Here is a 16612-nt window from a genome sequence, read left to right as displayed (position 1 = left end):
TTGTGTTCTAGTCACTGCCATGTACTTTAACATGAGACAACAACAGTGTTAATATGTTTTCATGACAATGTCAAATATCTGAGCTAGATAAAACTATTCTAGGAAAATTTACTTGAAAGAAACATGAAAATACTATCTTGCTCTGTACTATAATATAAGATGTTTATGAAGTCCGACGACTGAGCGGAAAAAGAGATTTTATAGTCATCATTTACAGTATCATGTTGCAGGTGTGAAAGTCTGATCATGTTCACACCACGAGCAAATAGTTTATTTTGTTACCAAACCTAGACCACATCATTTTAAGCACCTCGATGTGGTTCTTTTGGGCTACACCCAAGCACATTAACTTTGCTCCCACCTGCCCAAATGAGTTGTAGCAAGGAAGAAAATGAACCTGATTTAGGCAGTTAAAAACCAGAGATGTGAAAACACCCAGTGTTCATGGGGCATTCACATTAGTAACTGGAATTGAGAATAATAAATAAAGTCCAAAGTCCATGCTCTAATTTTAATAGCTTTATCAATAAGTTTGAATAGTTTTGTCAATACAGAATAAACTGTATTAGAGATACGGTCCTTTTTAGTGTCTGATGACTAGTAGTGATAGAGACTATATAATCTCTGTAAAATCAGGTTTATTCCAGTCAGGACCACTTTTCTCAAAACAAGACAATTCTCTCCATCCGCCATTATTTATGCCATGGCTCTTTTCTTGAACACTAAGCAAAAAGGTAGAGAGGACTATTCCCCACCATTCCCCTTCCATGTTCATGTACAGTGGTGTGAAACAGTGTTTGCCCCCTTCCTGATTTCCTATTTTTTAATGTTTGTCACACTTGATTGTTTCAGATCATCAAATAAATTTAAATATTAGACAAAGATAACACAAGTAAACAAAAATACAGTTTCTAAATGAAGGTGTTTATTATTAAGGGGGGGGGGGGGGGGGGGGGATCAAAACCTGCATGGCCTTGTGTGAAAAAGTGATTGTATAGCAACTGCAATCAAGTTTTTGCTATAAACTGGCAATGAGTATTTTACAGCGCTGTGGAGCGTCTTTGCAAATTTGTTGTAATTCAGCCACACTGGAGGGTTTTCAAGCATGAACCGCCTTTTTAAGGTCACGCCACAGCATCTCAATCGGATTCAGGTCACTCCAAAGTCTTCATTTTGTTTTTCTTAAGCCAGTAAGAGCTTGACTTGCTGTTTGGAATCATTGTTCTGCTGATGATGTTCTAATGTTCCTTTTGCTCAGCAGTGGTTTTCGTCTTGGAACTCTGCCATGCAGGCCATTTTTGCCCTGTATATTTCTTATGGTGGAATCATGAACATTAACTTTAACGGAGGCAAGTGAGTCCTGCAGTTCTTTGGATGTTGTTCTGGGGTCTTTTGTGACTTCTTGGTTGAGTCCTTGCTGTACTCTTGCGGTAATTTTGGTTGGCTTGCCACTCCTGGCAAAGTACACCACTGTTCCACGTTTCTGCCATATGTGGATAATGGCTCTCACTGTGATTCGCTGGAATCCCAAAGCTTAAAAAATGGCTTTGTAACCTTTTTGAGAAATTGAAACAAAAATTCCAAACATGTTATACACCATAGTTAATCTATGCTCTAATGGGGGTGGGGAGGGGGGCAATCACTTTTTCACACAGGGCCCTGTAGGTTTGGATAACTTAATCAATGAAATCATCATTTAAAAACGGCATTTTTATGATGTATGTTTAATTGTGTTATCTTTGTTTAATATTTAAATTAGTTTGAAGATTTAAAACATTTAAATGTGACAAACATACAAAAAAACTGAAAATCAGGAACACTTATTCACACCACTGTATGTGGAAAACTGGAAAAGCTGATGTGAAGATGACATTAGTTGATCTGCTGAGATTGAGATAAGTTTGTCTCCATGTTGGGTCAGGCGTGGCTAAACTAATGCTAGGCTCGATTTTGTACATGTACATATGACCACAGTGTATAAATAATGCTCTTCATGAAATTTAACAAATAGCTTTACTTGCTTTAACATTTGTCAGACAACAAAACAAAATAAATGAAAATAAAAAGATGTTTCCAGGCTGGAAATATTGCCTGGAAACATATGTAACCTAGCTCAGTGAAGCTAAGGGTAGACAGATACAGAGAGACAGGAGTAAGATGCACTGCCAGGCTCATCAACTCACTGTTATTTGCTATCATTAAAACTGATTGCTTTTCGATCTCGTAGTGATTTGTTTGTTTTTTGTTTGTTTATTTGTTTTACCAGAACTATTTTCTACCTTATCAACGCTAGCTAATTTGCTAACAAAATGGGAACCATGTCTCTAGCCTAATTTGTAGATCACTACGTGGGATTGGCCTGGCCACCTCTGGTCAGTCTCAGTCTTAAGAAGTAAACCAAAGCAGTGGTGTTAACGCTCGTGAAAAATACACAATAATTCCAAAAACAGACTTTTATTTCCCCAATTTAACAGCTAAAACCATAACTTTTTCCCAAAACTTAAATCATTGTGTACAGCTTTTAATTGATTTCTGCATCTTCAGGACAATCCTCTCAGGTAATTGTCTAAGAATCTATGCTTATATCCTAGGGAATACTCTTGGCTTTCTGTGAAAACATAAAGGAACGTAAAGACAACACTGTTTCCATCACAATGTTACTTTAAAATATGGCAATTAGTGTTAAAGAGATACCAAATTGCATTGCTCCATATCAAAAGAACTAAATGCATCATAAAAGCTCTTTCTGTGTTGATAAAAACCATGGCTAGGTACTTCAATCTAGTATCCATAAGTAAAGTTTTTTTTAATGATTGTAAATGTTCAATGCTTTCTGTCTGTGAACAACAGGAGAATATGTTGTGATGACAACCCACTTCCACCTGAAGAGGAAAATTGGTTACTTTGTGATCCAGACATACCTACCCTGCATCATGACAGTTATCCTCTCCCAAGTGTCTTTCTGGCTCAACAGAGAATCTGTCCCTGCCAGGACTGTCTTTGGTGAGTTGTTTTTTTTTTTCTTTTTTCTCTTCAAAACATCTTTGGCTAGAGGCCATCGTCAGAAGTTTTCAAAACTGCTCTTGAAAAGTCTGAAAGATAATCAAATGATACATTAGGTAGTCACACAAAAGCTAGGCAACAAATCGACTAATTGCTTAAATCTATAATAACAATAATTAATATATTAAAAACAATAATAAAAAAGAATACAACAAAAACTATTTAAAGCCAACACATGACTCTTAGACACACTGATATGAAATTATTTTCAATTGCATTTTTTACAATACCTTCTTTTAATTTACACATTTATTTAATGAAGAATACTTACTATTGATGAATACTTCAAACCAATAATATATCGCTTAAGAAATGCTTTGCTTTATTTTATAAAGTAATGCCATCTGCATTGTTTATTCAAATTAACAAAACAGAAAGTCCAAAAACACACTCAACATAATATTGTTTTATTCTGCAGTACTACATCTGGCATTTTGATTTTTGCCTCAATACATGCACAGAAAAGCGTGTGAACAACATTTTTCAGATTTATAACACAAGCTTGAGTTTAAGTTGTTTCTAAAAAGCTGTTGCTTAATGATGGTTTGATTTTTTGCTTTGTTTCGTTTTATTATTCTCTGATTTAGGAAAAAAAAGTATTTTTCCATAAAGTACTATTTCACTATTTTAGAAATATATAAATTGAAATAAATGGATGGAGGGGGAGGGTGTCAGCCTGGCTATGCTCAATGTTTTTGTAAAAAAAGACAGCCTCTAAAATTCACAAATTAAAATGTGTGTCTCATTTGTTTGTGCATAAACAGAAATGTAAAAAAAGGCGAGCTGCAAGCTACTTTTTCGGGGGGGTGTCGGATTGCTGGGAAACCTTATAGTCATGAACAACAACAACTGGCCATCTAGTAACCACAGTTTTCGAGGGAAAAATGGGTATTCTTAGACTGGTTGTGAGTTATTGCTGGAAGTTGCTAGCAGTTGCTGTGACATTACTAAAACTTCATGAGGTATACAGTGCTGCACTGAAAAGCCTCTTTGTGAATGCTTTGATAACAGTTTGCATGGCAGATGCTGACACAGCTGCAAAACAATAGCAAACTACTTTCTAAGCAATAGCGAAACTGTGAAAAATGCTACACAAACCAAAAGTCTTTTGAAATCTGTAGGTTGCAGTGGTAAGACGCAACTCTGAAATAAAATGTTCCAGTTTTCCAGTGTGTATCACACCTTTTCAAGTGGCAAGTGTTTGCGGACAAGTTGGTGTCTTTCATGCAAACTCTAGGTGACCGAATGTGGTTATAATCAAAGCAATCGAAAGGAGTTTTAGTGCATTGGTTTTTCTGACTGACTTCACCCAGTATCAGCCAGTAACTTCCCGCAATCACTCACCAGCTGGCCAGGGAATACACGTTTTCCCCTTGTGACCGGTGGTTGCCAGATGGTTGATAAATAGCCTGTAGGCTTTTTTAACTGAAGGCTAAGATGGCTATGTCAAAAACATATTTTAAAATACGTGAGATATACCAGACATTTTATTGTCTCTGTTCAGTACATCCATACTGTTCTATTCTGTTTTGTTTTTTACTAAGGCAAAAAGAGCGTTAATCACTTGTGGCAAACTGCAGTAGAATTTTAAGCTCAGTGTGAATTTAGATTTACGTGCTTAGAATGTTTGACTACAGCTACTGCGTGTTTGTGCCTGCTTGTGTACATCAGTGCATGTGAGAATGCGAGTCTACACGTGCACATTGGCCTGAGTGTGTGTGTTTGTTATGTGAATGTGTGTTTGTGTGTGTCTGATGGTGTGTATGTAGAGTGTATCTGTCTGTCACACTAAGGTCTTACATAATACAGCCCACAAGGAAAGCTCTTGCTAGTCTGCAGCATGCTCTGTAGCAGCAAAGCACGGCAGCAGGCAGAATGTCCTTGAGTTACCTCACCCTCCACACTTTCTTCTTCTTTTTTCTTTATTCTCCTTCACTCCCTCTTTCTCTCTTCATCTTCTTCTCATGAATGTCAGTGTCTCCCCTGGCCCACTACTTAAAGAGCTTTCCCGGAATCATTATACAGACACCAGATTTGCAGCTCTGCAGTCTCCAGCAGGTTTTTCTACTCTCCCTGCAATGTTTTGGAGTCCGTTTGTGTGAGCTGTGAGTTTCTTCGTGTGTGTATATGTATGTGTGTGTTTGTATGTGTGGGTGTGTGTATGTGTATGCCACAGCTTGCTACCTGAGGTGCTTGTCACGTGTTTAGGGGGGGGATGAGGATGGCCTAGATTAGATTCAATCAACTATCTAGGGCGTGTGTGTGTGTCTGTGTGTGTGTATGTGTCCCTCAATACTGGTTGTGCTTCATGGGATTACATGTATGTAGTATGAGCATGACAGAGAGCAACACAGTGTCCCAGCACATTAGGATGACCATTCATATGATTAATATGCATCAGCAGATGAATGAGCCTGTTCTTGAAAGAGGTTAGTAATGCCAGTATCATCATGAATGAAGCATTATAAAGACAATCGATATCTTTCATTTCCATCTTAATCCTTTAACTATCATCAAAGTCAAACATTTATATGATCTTTCAGACCATTGTACACATGTTTTGCGCTATTATAATCGTAGGGTAGAATGAGTGCAGTATATATGCTTACTGTATGCAAAAGACAACATCATTAGGAAGGTACTTGGCATCATAGAGGGATAAGACAGGATTTGTTGTTCCAAAGTGTATAAACACTTTAAATATCACATCTGCTGCCAAAACATATGTCTAACATATTGCAAGTAACCCACATTTCCTTAAATCTTTGTCATTTTCATTCCTTTTTTCTTGTTATTTACTTATTTTATGGGCATTTTAGGTTGTTTTCATTTTCAAAGACTCTCAATAATGGTGAAAATAAAAATGCTTGATTACTATAATTACATCCATAGCTTTCCACACATACACATGGAAATGCATAATGTACATCTAGTGATATCACCAATAATTTTATGTGATAGGTTATGAGATATCACATGTGTCGGTGCTCTGGATGTTTGCTGCAGACTAGGAAAAAAGTGTTTGGGCACCTCTGTCCCTGTTTGTTGAAGGTCTCCTCCATGTATAAATTCACCTTGATATGATGTGTACAACTTTCACAGATTTGAAAGAAAACCCATGGCACCTAAACCCAAATCTCTTGTCTTTATATACAGTAATTTTAGCTTCCTTTCAGGAATGTTCCTCATTATTTAGAAGAAACTGAAATTTTATAGTAGGTCTGATATTTTTAATCTATTTCCGTTACTGAAACTTCCATTGCTGGGTTTAGTAGATCTGATGTAATATTTCAAATAAGGAACGAGTTTGATTTCATGGCAAACATGTAGTGATTTACCTTATTAGGACTACTAATAAAAACAATGAAACCATTAAAAAAACTCATCATAGTCAGTGCCTTTTTTGGGCGGGGGATTGGTCGTGTGATCAACCAAAATGATATTCAGAGCCACACTAGCTCACTATATTTTGTATTTTCAATTATACCAACTTCATGGATGGATGGACAAAAAGTATTTTTGCAAAATGTACCACATCCATGTGGGTTAATAGGAATTAAATGAGTTTAATGCCTTGTCATTCTATTTGTGTCAGACATTATAAATGTGGCTGCACGCTTCTCTGGTAAATAAGGAGATTTATGAGGAGTATTATTTGGAAGATTCCCTGTGAGAGGCAGGAAGAAGCATGACTCAAGTCCACATTAGGTCATTAATGAAATCTTTATCATAAATTCATTTTCAAAAGCAAAATAATATTTTGCAATATAGTAATGATGCAAACGAATGCACCTTTATATACTGTACATAAAAGCTCCGCAATATTGCGTAAGCACAGTGGCTCTGTCAGTCCGGCTATACCCGAATATGGCTCTGTAAACTTTATCCATGAACAGAGATCTAGGAATAAAAATAATGCTATTAATATTGAACAAATTACTAAACCATGCAAATTCTATTTAGTCATCCTGCCACAGATATTTATTTATACCTTGGTTTTTCCTCATTTTCATCTCAGAAACAGCTACTGTAGTACTGTGTTTTGTTATTGCTACAGATGTGATCAGGTTGATGTTGCCACACAGTTGTGCACAGCTGACAAAGAAACAGTATTAACAAAAACAAATTGAACATTGAAAACCCTGTTTAAATTACATTATGTCACTATGAAGCACAGCTTCTGCACTAAATCTTTTTTCCTAAAGCCTGCCCTGTAGATGAATAGGCAATTTAAAAACACAGCAGTGGGTAGAGTTATCTTATTTATCACTGTACCGATTAAGAGGCTGATTAGTTTATAGCTAGTTCAGTGTAGTGGAAAACTGTTGGCAATTTATTTATTTAGTCCAAATGAAAACCAAAAGGAAACAGCCACTGATGGCTCTGATTTGAGCTCTCTCTTACATCCCACCTCCCTCTCCCGCTCCATTTTTCTGTCTCTAAGCTGTCAGGGACAGCAGGGCTCAGAAGATAAGCTCCCTTTCTTCCATCTCTGTTTTAAGAGCGATTGGCTGGGTATTTATGGGTTTTCCCATGATGATGTTTGAGGTATCTGTTCATCAGGGAATAACACCTTGTATGTGAGTGGGTGGTGTATACTGGAGTTCGCACATGTGCGCTCATGCATTTGTGTGAAAATGTGTTTGTTTGCGATATGTGAAGAAATTGGGTACTCATCAATTTCTAATTAGTAGCTAACAACAGTGTAAGCACTATGTGTCTCCGAAGCTGCCTGTCTGTGTGTTACAAATCTCACATCTATAGTGTTGGCAGAGTTATTTAACTCACCTGCCCATCAATGTGTCCGTTTATTTCTTCATTATATGTCAGTCAGAGGTGATGTAATAATGCTGAAGGTATTGTGTGTGAGTGTAGCTTCCCAAGGGTTTCAGTTATTGATAAGGCATGAATAAATAAATAGCTGCTGCACAGCGGGGGTGTTGATAGACATCCAGCAAAGACAGCTCTGCACTGGGGAATGTTTGAGGAAATTATTTTTTAAAAAAGTTCTCCACACAACTCCACACACAGCTAACATATGAATTTACTCTTTAATACACAAGCATGCAGTCAAACTGGTCATCTTTGTCCTCCCACAAGCATAAGAAAACTGTTAAAATTAAAAACCACTTGTTATATTTCCTAATATAATATAGTGATTTAAATTGTGATTTCACAATGACAATTTAACAGGAAGATTTTTAACCAATGCATTTCATATTTTTCATTTTCAAATTCTTTACTCACATAATTCATCTGTTTACTACTTTCAGCTATTTGTTATTATGCCTTTTAAGGTTTGTAATGAGATGGCTGGTAGTAAATGTAGTAATAGGCCTCGTCTAACCTCAGTCGGCTTTTTATCTCTAATGTCACAGACCTGTGGTTGCATGCAAAATATCTGTACAATTAAATGATGGCATCCTGCCACACTATTGAGATTCCAGAAACATTTTAGAAAGGTCATTATTAGGATGAAACATGTTATAACAGGCTTTTAAGACTTCAGCATAAACAAAGTTCGATGAACTTTACAAGTGAAACGAGAATTGAGTGTTGATGTTGTTTATGCATAAGTAAGCTGGTCATATTTTCAATCAGCCAGTTAGACACAAGGTTTAACTTGCACATAAAGTTTGCATATTCTTAAAGTAAACACATAACTCAGTTCATAAAGTACTTTTGACCTCTTGCAGCGTTTTGAATGTCATGTGTGACAGGTTGCCTGTAGAAAACATTCTAACTGGAACCAGGGACATTTTGCTGAAGGCTCACTCCTGAACAAAGATTTGTGGCTTGGCTTCAATGTGGTGGCTAAACAGTATATTTTTCTTACTCACGTAGGATTTGCCAGATTATTTGAAGTCTGTCATTTAAGGGTTGTCAGTGAAGGGCTAAATATAGAACAGAACAATCAACTTTGAACCTTACTGAAAAATGTTTTGACCTTGAGTTCAAGTTAATTTATTTTGCCGACAACAATTTCTATTAGGCTGATTACTCTAATAAGCCTTAAATCAATTTTCTGTTATTTTTCTACCCTGTGTTTAACCAAGTTAACATTTTTGGCTCGCATTTCCCAAAGAAATAAAAATATACTTTTGAAGTTAGTAACCATTAACCTCTATACATGTGTTAATATTTAATAAATAAGACAGAAAACCTTGTTAGAAGATTTGTATCATATAAAAAAAGTTTGTGCTTGTGCACACTGAGTTAAATTGAGTGGAAGAAACTCTCAAGAACTGAGTTACACCACTATTAATCCAGTTAGAACTTTCCAGATCAGTGACTTTGTTCATTAACAGCCTTCAAAGCCTCAAGTCTATTAGTTACAACATGTCAAAGAGAGTCATTTAAAACTAGCTCTGGAGACATGTTCAAATGAATCAAAATACTAGGGCTCTAAATGATTCCAAGTTGGCCTGTTGCTTAACAGGCACAAAGGGAAATTGTTCTTACTAGAGTTTAAGAAACACACCTTGTCGGCCATGTTAGTCAAGTCCCTGACATGCACACACCGACAAAAAAAAAACAGCCAAAAAAAAAAAAAAACCCCCACACAAATGCACACACACACCTTTAGACTTGTGTGCAGTTGATTAAAAGCAGTGATACACCTGCAAATAGTTTATGCAGTAGTTTGTGTGCAATAAAACATAACATCACTTAATGTTCAAATCAATGGAATATTTCATGTTATAAAAGCAAAATGTTTTTATTTTCCTTTCTCCTCTTTTCTCTTGTGGTAATAAGACATTGGAGGAGTTAGAAGACTTGTTTCCATGACAACGGTGCTTACCAAACATAGTATATATGATACCAGCATCAGGGTGCTTTTGTGAAGGCTTGTGTAATACCCAGTGGTGCTGTCTTCATCCTCCCCCACAAAATTAACAGATTTACAGGCAAACAAAGTATCTGACAAATTGACACTACTTACATATATATATTCATTTATTTTTTATTTTTGCTGCTGTATTCAGTATATTTCTAAATAAATATTCTTCATATGCAGGATGTAGTTTGTGAACTGTTGAAAAATCGGAATATTTTAACTTAAATATGACCTAAAACATTGTACCACACAGGTCCTTAAAGTACATTAAAAAATCAATTGAACACATTAGAAGAAAATATTACACACTGGGCCAGATTTTCTAACAATTTTCACCTCCTTCTGGATGGGGAGGAGAGTATTTGAATGAATCACATGATTAACCAAAGCTTGCAGTATGCAGTTTACTGCACTATACCGAAAAATAGAATGTCTTGTTTTGCAACAGACATAGTCATGATAGTTGCCTCTGGAAGTGCTCATATATTTCAAATGAGAGGGGGGTAGAGGTTGTCAGAACGAGTTTGTTATTGGCGCGGGTGGATGGCTCAAAGCTGTGCACGTGGTGCTAAAGCTTTGGCTCTGTAGCTCTTCACTGAGTCCTCAAACCCCAAATCTTTAGAGCCTAGCCCTACAAATTTGTCTTCCTCAGTAATATTTTGTATATTTTCATGAGAAAGAGCAGAACTTAACTGGACTGGAGGAAAATCTCAGTACAGCACACATACAAGGATTTGTCTTCATTTCCAGGTAGCCAAATTACTTTTTATAGTAAGATGATGGTTTTGGGCTTTTAGTAAGATTTATACACAGAAATTGCTATATAATGAAAACATCTGCAATTTCAGATCTGTTACATATCACAATTGCATATGCAGCTATTAGCAGAACTTAGATCAGAAGTGTGTTAGATTAATATCTGGAAGTTACAAAATGTAATACAGTCTCTAAAAAAATCTTCTCACAGAAGAAAATAATGCAATAAACAAGAGTGATGCATGCATTTATGCTCGTGGTACAGAAACAATAATTTCATTAACACCCATGTGAGTCGGGAATGGGCAGGAAATAATGTTTGTCATTATAACATCATTGTAACACAACACAATAATTAAATAACACAATATAATAGTATTAATGTAATAATAATGTAATAATAACCCCCCTCTGGATAGGTTCTGTGCGTAACCTTAGTTGAAAGCTTTATCCAAAGAATGCCTGTCTCAGTCTACATGCCTTCACATAGTTCCCTTCTGACAGAAGAAGAGTAACCGTTTAAATCATATAAAGCCTCCTTCGGCTATAGTACATCTCATTGTTCTGGATTGTCTCGCTATTGACCAAGAGAAACACTTGCATAAAAACCTGTGCTTACACAGTATTATTTTGGTTAGTTGGTTAGCTAATTTGCATTGTTTTTGATAGAATGAAATCATTTGGCTGTCGTAGTTTATGAATTAGTGTATATTAATCAGATTGCTCGAAGAGCTTTCCGCTCCCATTGGTAAATGTGGCAGCTAATTTGTCACACTTAGTAAATTTGGCCTTTGTTCTTTAGTTAGTTAAGAAAAATGATCCAATATTTTATATCTATGAAAAGGAAAAAAAAAATCTAGGATTAATTGTATAATTGAAGGGGAAATTAGATACAGGTGCTTTCCATTAATGGATGTGAGTGTGTACTTTGTTTGCTTTTTGTTTTTATCAGGAACTACCAAAGTCTGCTTCTCAGAACACATTTGAGGAAGTAAATCACTCCATTAACAAATTAGATTTTTGAGGAAAAGGTTGTTCTTGCTCATCAGACTGGAAAGGGGTATTAAACCATGTTAAAGGGTTTGGAATGCTAAATGAGTCAGACTGTGTATAAATCGAGGACATTTAAGAGCATTGTTTTCTATCTCAGGAAAGGTCAACTAACAAAGTTTCCTACAAAAGCAAAGTAGACAAAAGTTTGGGATGGCACAAAGGAACCCAGGGTAGCTTCTAAGCAACTAAAGGTTTCTTTCACAGTGACTAATGTTTATCACCCCACCATCAAAAGAGCACAATGACAAAGCCACAGTCCTCCAAAAATGAAAAGTGCTGCCCATCTGCAGTTTCCTAAAGAAAGTAAAACCGATTGATGAGACCAAAATAAAACTTGCTGGTTTAAATGAAAAGGGTTTTGTTTAGCCACAAAGATTTATCACCATTCATGGACTAAAGCATGTTGAATTTTACCAGCAAATTCTAAAAGAAAATAGACCACATCTGCAAAAAGCATTAACAGAGAGAAGCAAGACAACAGCCCTCAGCACACATGTTGTTCTAAAGTAAAGACAATCCCCTTTGAGCAAGCACTTGTTGACAGGAGGAAGGATGAACTCCTTTCTAACATGAAGAAACCTCCCGCAGAACGAAGTTCGGGGAGGGGCAGCCATCTGCTGCGACCAGTTGGAGGGTAAAGGCAAAGTGAAAAGAAAAAACGAGAGCATAGAGAGACAAGGACAAAACAAACTATGGGAGAGTGAAGGCAAATATTAATGTAATGCAGTTGTGGCACACATGGTGAGGGAGGTCAGTGGAGAAGAAATTCTGAGCAGCCAGAGCCAATGGAAAATTTGGTCTTCACAGCACCATTTGCCGTGCATTCCCTTAGCCATCATTCAGTGCATAGCCTGCTTAGCATCTGGTACAGTGCAGAACATGGTCACACATAGATTCCTAAATATCTGCATTAATACTCTTAACAAGGCATAAAATGTGCTTTTCTAGCCCTCGTTTTCATAGCATGTATCTAACTGTAGCAGCATTTAGTCTTCATGTAGCCACTCTTCATCTGTGAGCATCACTTGTGTGGGTGGCTGTGTTTTATCCTTATACCAAACAGGAATTGAATATAGCCGTTTTCATCTGAAGCTGTCATTTGTTTTTGTTTTTGTTTGTTTTTGTTTGTTTGTTCAGCTTGTGCTTATGCCAAGTGCAATTATGCCATCCACGAGAAGCAGTACATTTCAACAATAAATGACTTCACAATAAATAACTTTGACCTACTTAGTTGTTATTCCCCTTAGAGACATAATAAGCACAAAAAATGTATGACCATGCACATCGTGTTCCTAGTATGCAGATGCAGCAAACCCATTTAAGGTGCATTGTTTGCTCATGGCTGAGGACCAGTCGTTTATTTGGCTATGAGTAATGATAACATAATAATCATTCTTTATGGTCCATGTCACAGCACCCAGTCAGCAATGGTAAAGGCTTGTGAAAAGAGAGTGGGAGGACAGGGAGTCTGTGAATCATCACTTAACACTTCACCACGAATGAGGAGGAAGCAAAAAAAAAAAGAATTCAGAATTATAAAGGGAAACCGTAACTTTTAATCTCAGTACAGCTGCTTTTGCTTCTTGGAGATGGTGGACACATGAATAAGAGCAGTGTGCAGTATATAATTGGATTACGGTAAATGATAGTTTTAGTCAGCTTTATAAGCTTGTTTTAGAAAGATGTTTAACTCAGTATTAATCATTTAAAACTAGTTGGACATCTTTTTTTAGGTTAGCTGATTGAGATTGTTTTTGTTTTAATATAGATTCTCTATTTGCATACAGTATGTGACTGTGATATAATGTGAAGTGTAGTAGTGTTTTATTTTTTGATGGCAGCTAGTCTTTACTCTTTAACCGATTTGTAAAAGATCTTGTTGAGGAGTGTGTGTGTCTGTTCCTGTCTAGCTATCTTTGTGAGGACCGAAATCTGCATTCTACTATACTTGTGAGAACCAACAGTCACTTGTGAGGACACACTCACCAGTCCTCACAAGTTTGATGGCCTTTTTGAGGCTCAAAATGTGGTTTTAGTGTCAGGGTTACGATTAGGTTGTGGTTAGGTTTAGGGTAAGGGTTAGGGTTAGGCATTCATTTTTAATGGTTATGGTTAGGGTATGGGGCTAGGGTAGGGGTCAGCAACCTTTAACACCCAAAGAGCCATTTGGACCCGGTTTCCACGCAAAAGAAAACACTGGGAGCCGCAAATACTTTTTGACATCTAAAATAAAGATAACACTGTATATATTGTTTTCTACTTTTATGCTTTGTGTGAACAACTAAGGTGTGTTGCTTATGAAATCCATGAAGTGCTACAGAGAAAATTACATTTTATTTATGTAATTAACACATTTGAACTCTTAAAGAAATATAACAAAAGGAAAGACACCCAGATGAACTAAAATGATCCATGTAGCAAGCAAAAACTGTTGTGAGCCGCCACCCTTATATCGCCTAATTCCTAATTCTAATTCTGCCTAAATATGTATTTTACCTGGTTAATGTGTGTGGCGGGGCGTGGTCTGCTGCGCCGCTGCAGGGGAGGAGGACGCACCTGAGCGGCACCCGCAATCACGCCTGTGCTATCTATGCTGTTGTGTTGGTATGTGTCGGGCTGTGAGCTGAAAAGCTACAGCCGGCTGTATGCATACAGCAACCGTGTGTGAAAAGCGTGTTCATGCAAACATTGTCGGGTCTGCCATGATATGTTTACAATGGGACTTCTGCTCCTGAACCTCTGCGCACAGCGTCTGCAATTCGGGGCTGTACGAAGTCACTTTCATCTTTACGCAGGACTGTTAGCTGTCATCTGTGAGGCGTGAGCGGTGTTTGTTTTTAACATAGTTCACGGAGGAGAACAGCTGCTGATATAATGTGGATCTGAAGATCCATAATTGGCCTACCTGGGGGTGAAAGTCTCGATAAATGCACGGCGTTTCTGCGGGTGTGACGCTTATTTTGAGCGATGAAAAAATAATAGAATATAATTTTATTTTTATATTTCAATATCACAATAATCTTCCAATTTAGAACTACTAGTTAAAAAAAGAACTAACATAAATAAAATACACTTCAGCTAAATACTTTTCCCAAACCACGCGGAGCTGCACTTCAAGGACTAAAGAGCCTCATGCGGCTCCGGAGCCGCAGGTTGCCGACCCCTGGGCTAGGGAAACCATTATGTCAATGAAGGTCTTCACTAAGTTAGCTGAACAGGCTTGTGTGTGTGTGTGTGTGTGTGTGTGTGTGTGTGTGTGTGTGTGTGTGTGTGTGTGTGTGTGTGTGAGATAAAAAGTGCTTAAACTGCACAGAATAAAATGCTTTATGAAACTGTGTGTGAATGGGTAAACATGACTTGTTTACCCATTCACACATGAAAATACAGGCCATTTGTACTGTAGAAACACGTTAAGTGCTTAATATGATTGGAAAACGTTATATAGATGCCTGTCTACTCTATATTGATGAAAACTGTTTGCATGACTGATATTACTGATGATTACTTATCCCTGTATGGCATAACAATTTACAGAAAGTTGATTTTTTTTTAAGCTTACAAAGGATTAGTATATGCACATATATTTACATAAAGATCTCTCTGTATCGGAGAGGGTCTTCTTTCACACTCCAGCTGTTCTGCATGATATTCCAGACCAAATTGGTGGATTATTTGCTGCTTGGGTTAATGTTATTTAGTTTGTTAACATCTGCAGTAACTGCTTGTGAGATATGCCTCTCACTGCTTGAAATGCTGTGCTCCAGTTCCTCTTCTTCTCCATCTATTCTCTTCGCAGCTTTCATTTGTTCAGGGTGTAGACTAGCAATTTGATTTTCAGTAGCTGAAACACTGGGACACTTTTTAGTGTGGGGCATTTTAAATTAACACATGTATTTAAGCAGCTTGAAAAGCTATTGTAGCAGCTTGAAAAAAACATGTTCATGTTACTTCTGCTACTCTTTATTATAATTAAAATGTTTATTTGTTCTTATTTGAATAAAGTTATAACATCAAAATGCTTCATGAACAAAGCATCTCATTATACAATGTTGATAAAATGTGCACACTTTTTGTTTTCATCGATTTATGATAATGATCAACAACATGAGATTTGATGTCTATATTCTCTCTGTGTCTGTCTGCAGGAGTGACAACTGTCCTGACCATGACCACACTGAGTATCAGTGCCAGGAACTCTCTCCCTAAAGTGGCCTATGCCACAGCTATGGATTGGTTCATTGCTGTCTGCTATGCCTTTGTCTTCTCAGCCCTCATTGAGTTTGCAACAGTCAACTACTTCACCAAGAGGGGTTACGCTTGGGATGGAAAAAGTGTGGTGCCAGAGAAGGTATTTGACCCCTTTTTAAAAATGGTCTTACTTATTTAAAGTGTGCTTTTATTATAATAAAAACATTTTTTTAAAAGCATTACCACTGGTATCAGTACATAGGAAAACCTTACCATGTTACCGTCTTCTAATGTTTTTTAAAAACCCAAACAAGCAAAATATGAACATTAAAGTGTTTATTTTATTATTTTTTTTTGCACCAGCACATCACTTAACTGCTGATGGAACTGCATCAAGCAGGGAACATTTAATTATTGTCATCTAATAGAAAATGCAATTTGAGTAACATGACATGAACATTAATAGTTTAGTGTTCAGCTTGTGCTTTTCTGCTCTACTTGTCTCTGTGCTGCAGTTAGCAACAACATACTCTGCAGTCTCCGGGTGTTTTTAAAAAGGCCCAATGCTGATTATAAAGATGTTATATTTCTGACATTAAAGCTTTCATTTGGATATATGCCAATGAGAGCAATTAATATTTCCCAATTAAATACCTATTTAAACCCAGTTTGATTCACCAGGGTTTTGCATGCAACAGTGAATAGTGGTAGTTT

At 36.9% G+C, this 16612-nt stretch overlaps 1 protein-coding gene across 3 annotated transcripts in view; it reads left to right on the top strand.

The window, feature by feature from the left end:
• The window catches only part of gabra1 (gamma-aminobutyric acid type A receptor subunit alpha1), a 37181-nt gene that overhangs the window by 16454 nt on the left and 4115 nt on the right, over nt 1–16612 (top strand). For all 3 annotated transcript variants that reach the window (XM_004550382.5, XM_004550381.5, XM_004550380.5), the window contains 2 exons: nt 2851–3003; nt 15856–16058. In XM_004550382.5, the coding sequence (XP_004550439.1) occupies nt 2851–3003; nt 15856–16058 (356 nt within the window). The remainder of the gene's footprint in view (nt 1–2850; nt 3004–15855; nt 16059–16612) is intronic.

The sequence above is a fragment of the Maylandia zebra genome, linkage group LG10 (genome assembly GCF_041146795.1).
Source record: "Maylandia zebra isolate NMK-2024a linkage group LG10, Mzebra_GT3a, whole genome shotgun sequence".
Classification (NCBI taxonomy): Eukaryota; Metazoa; Chordata; class Actinopteri; order Cichliformes; family Cichlidae; genus Maylandia; species Maylandia zebra.
Note: the sequence above shows the minus strand (reverse complement) of the source record. Positions and strands in the feature narration are given on the sequence as shown.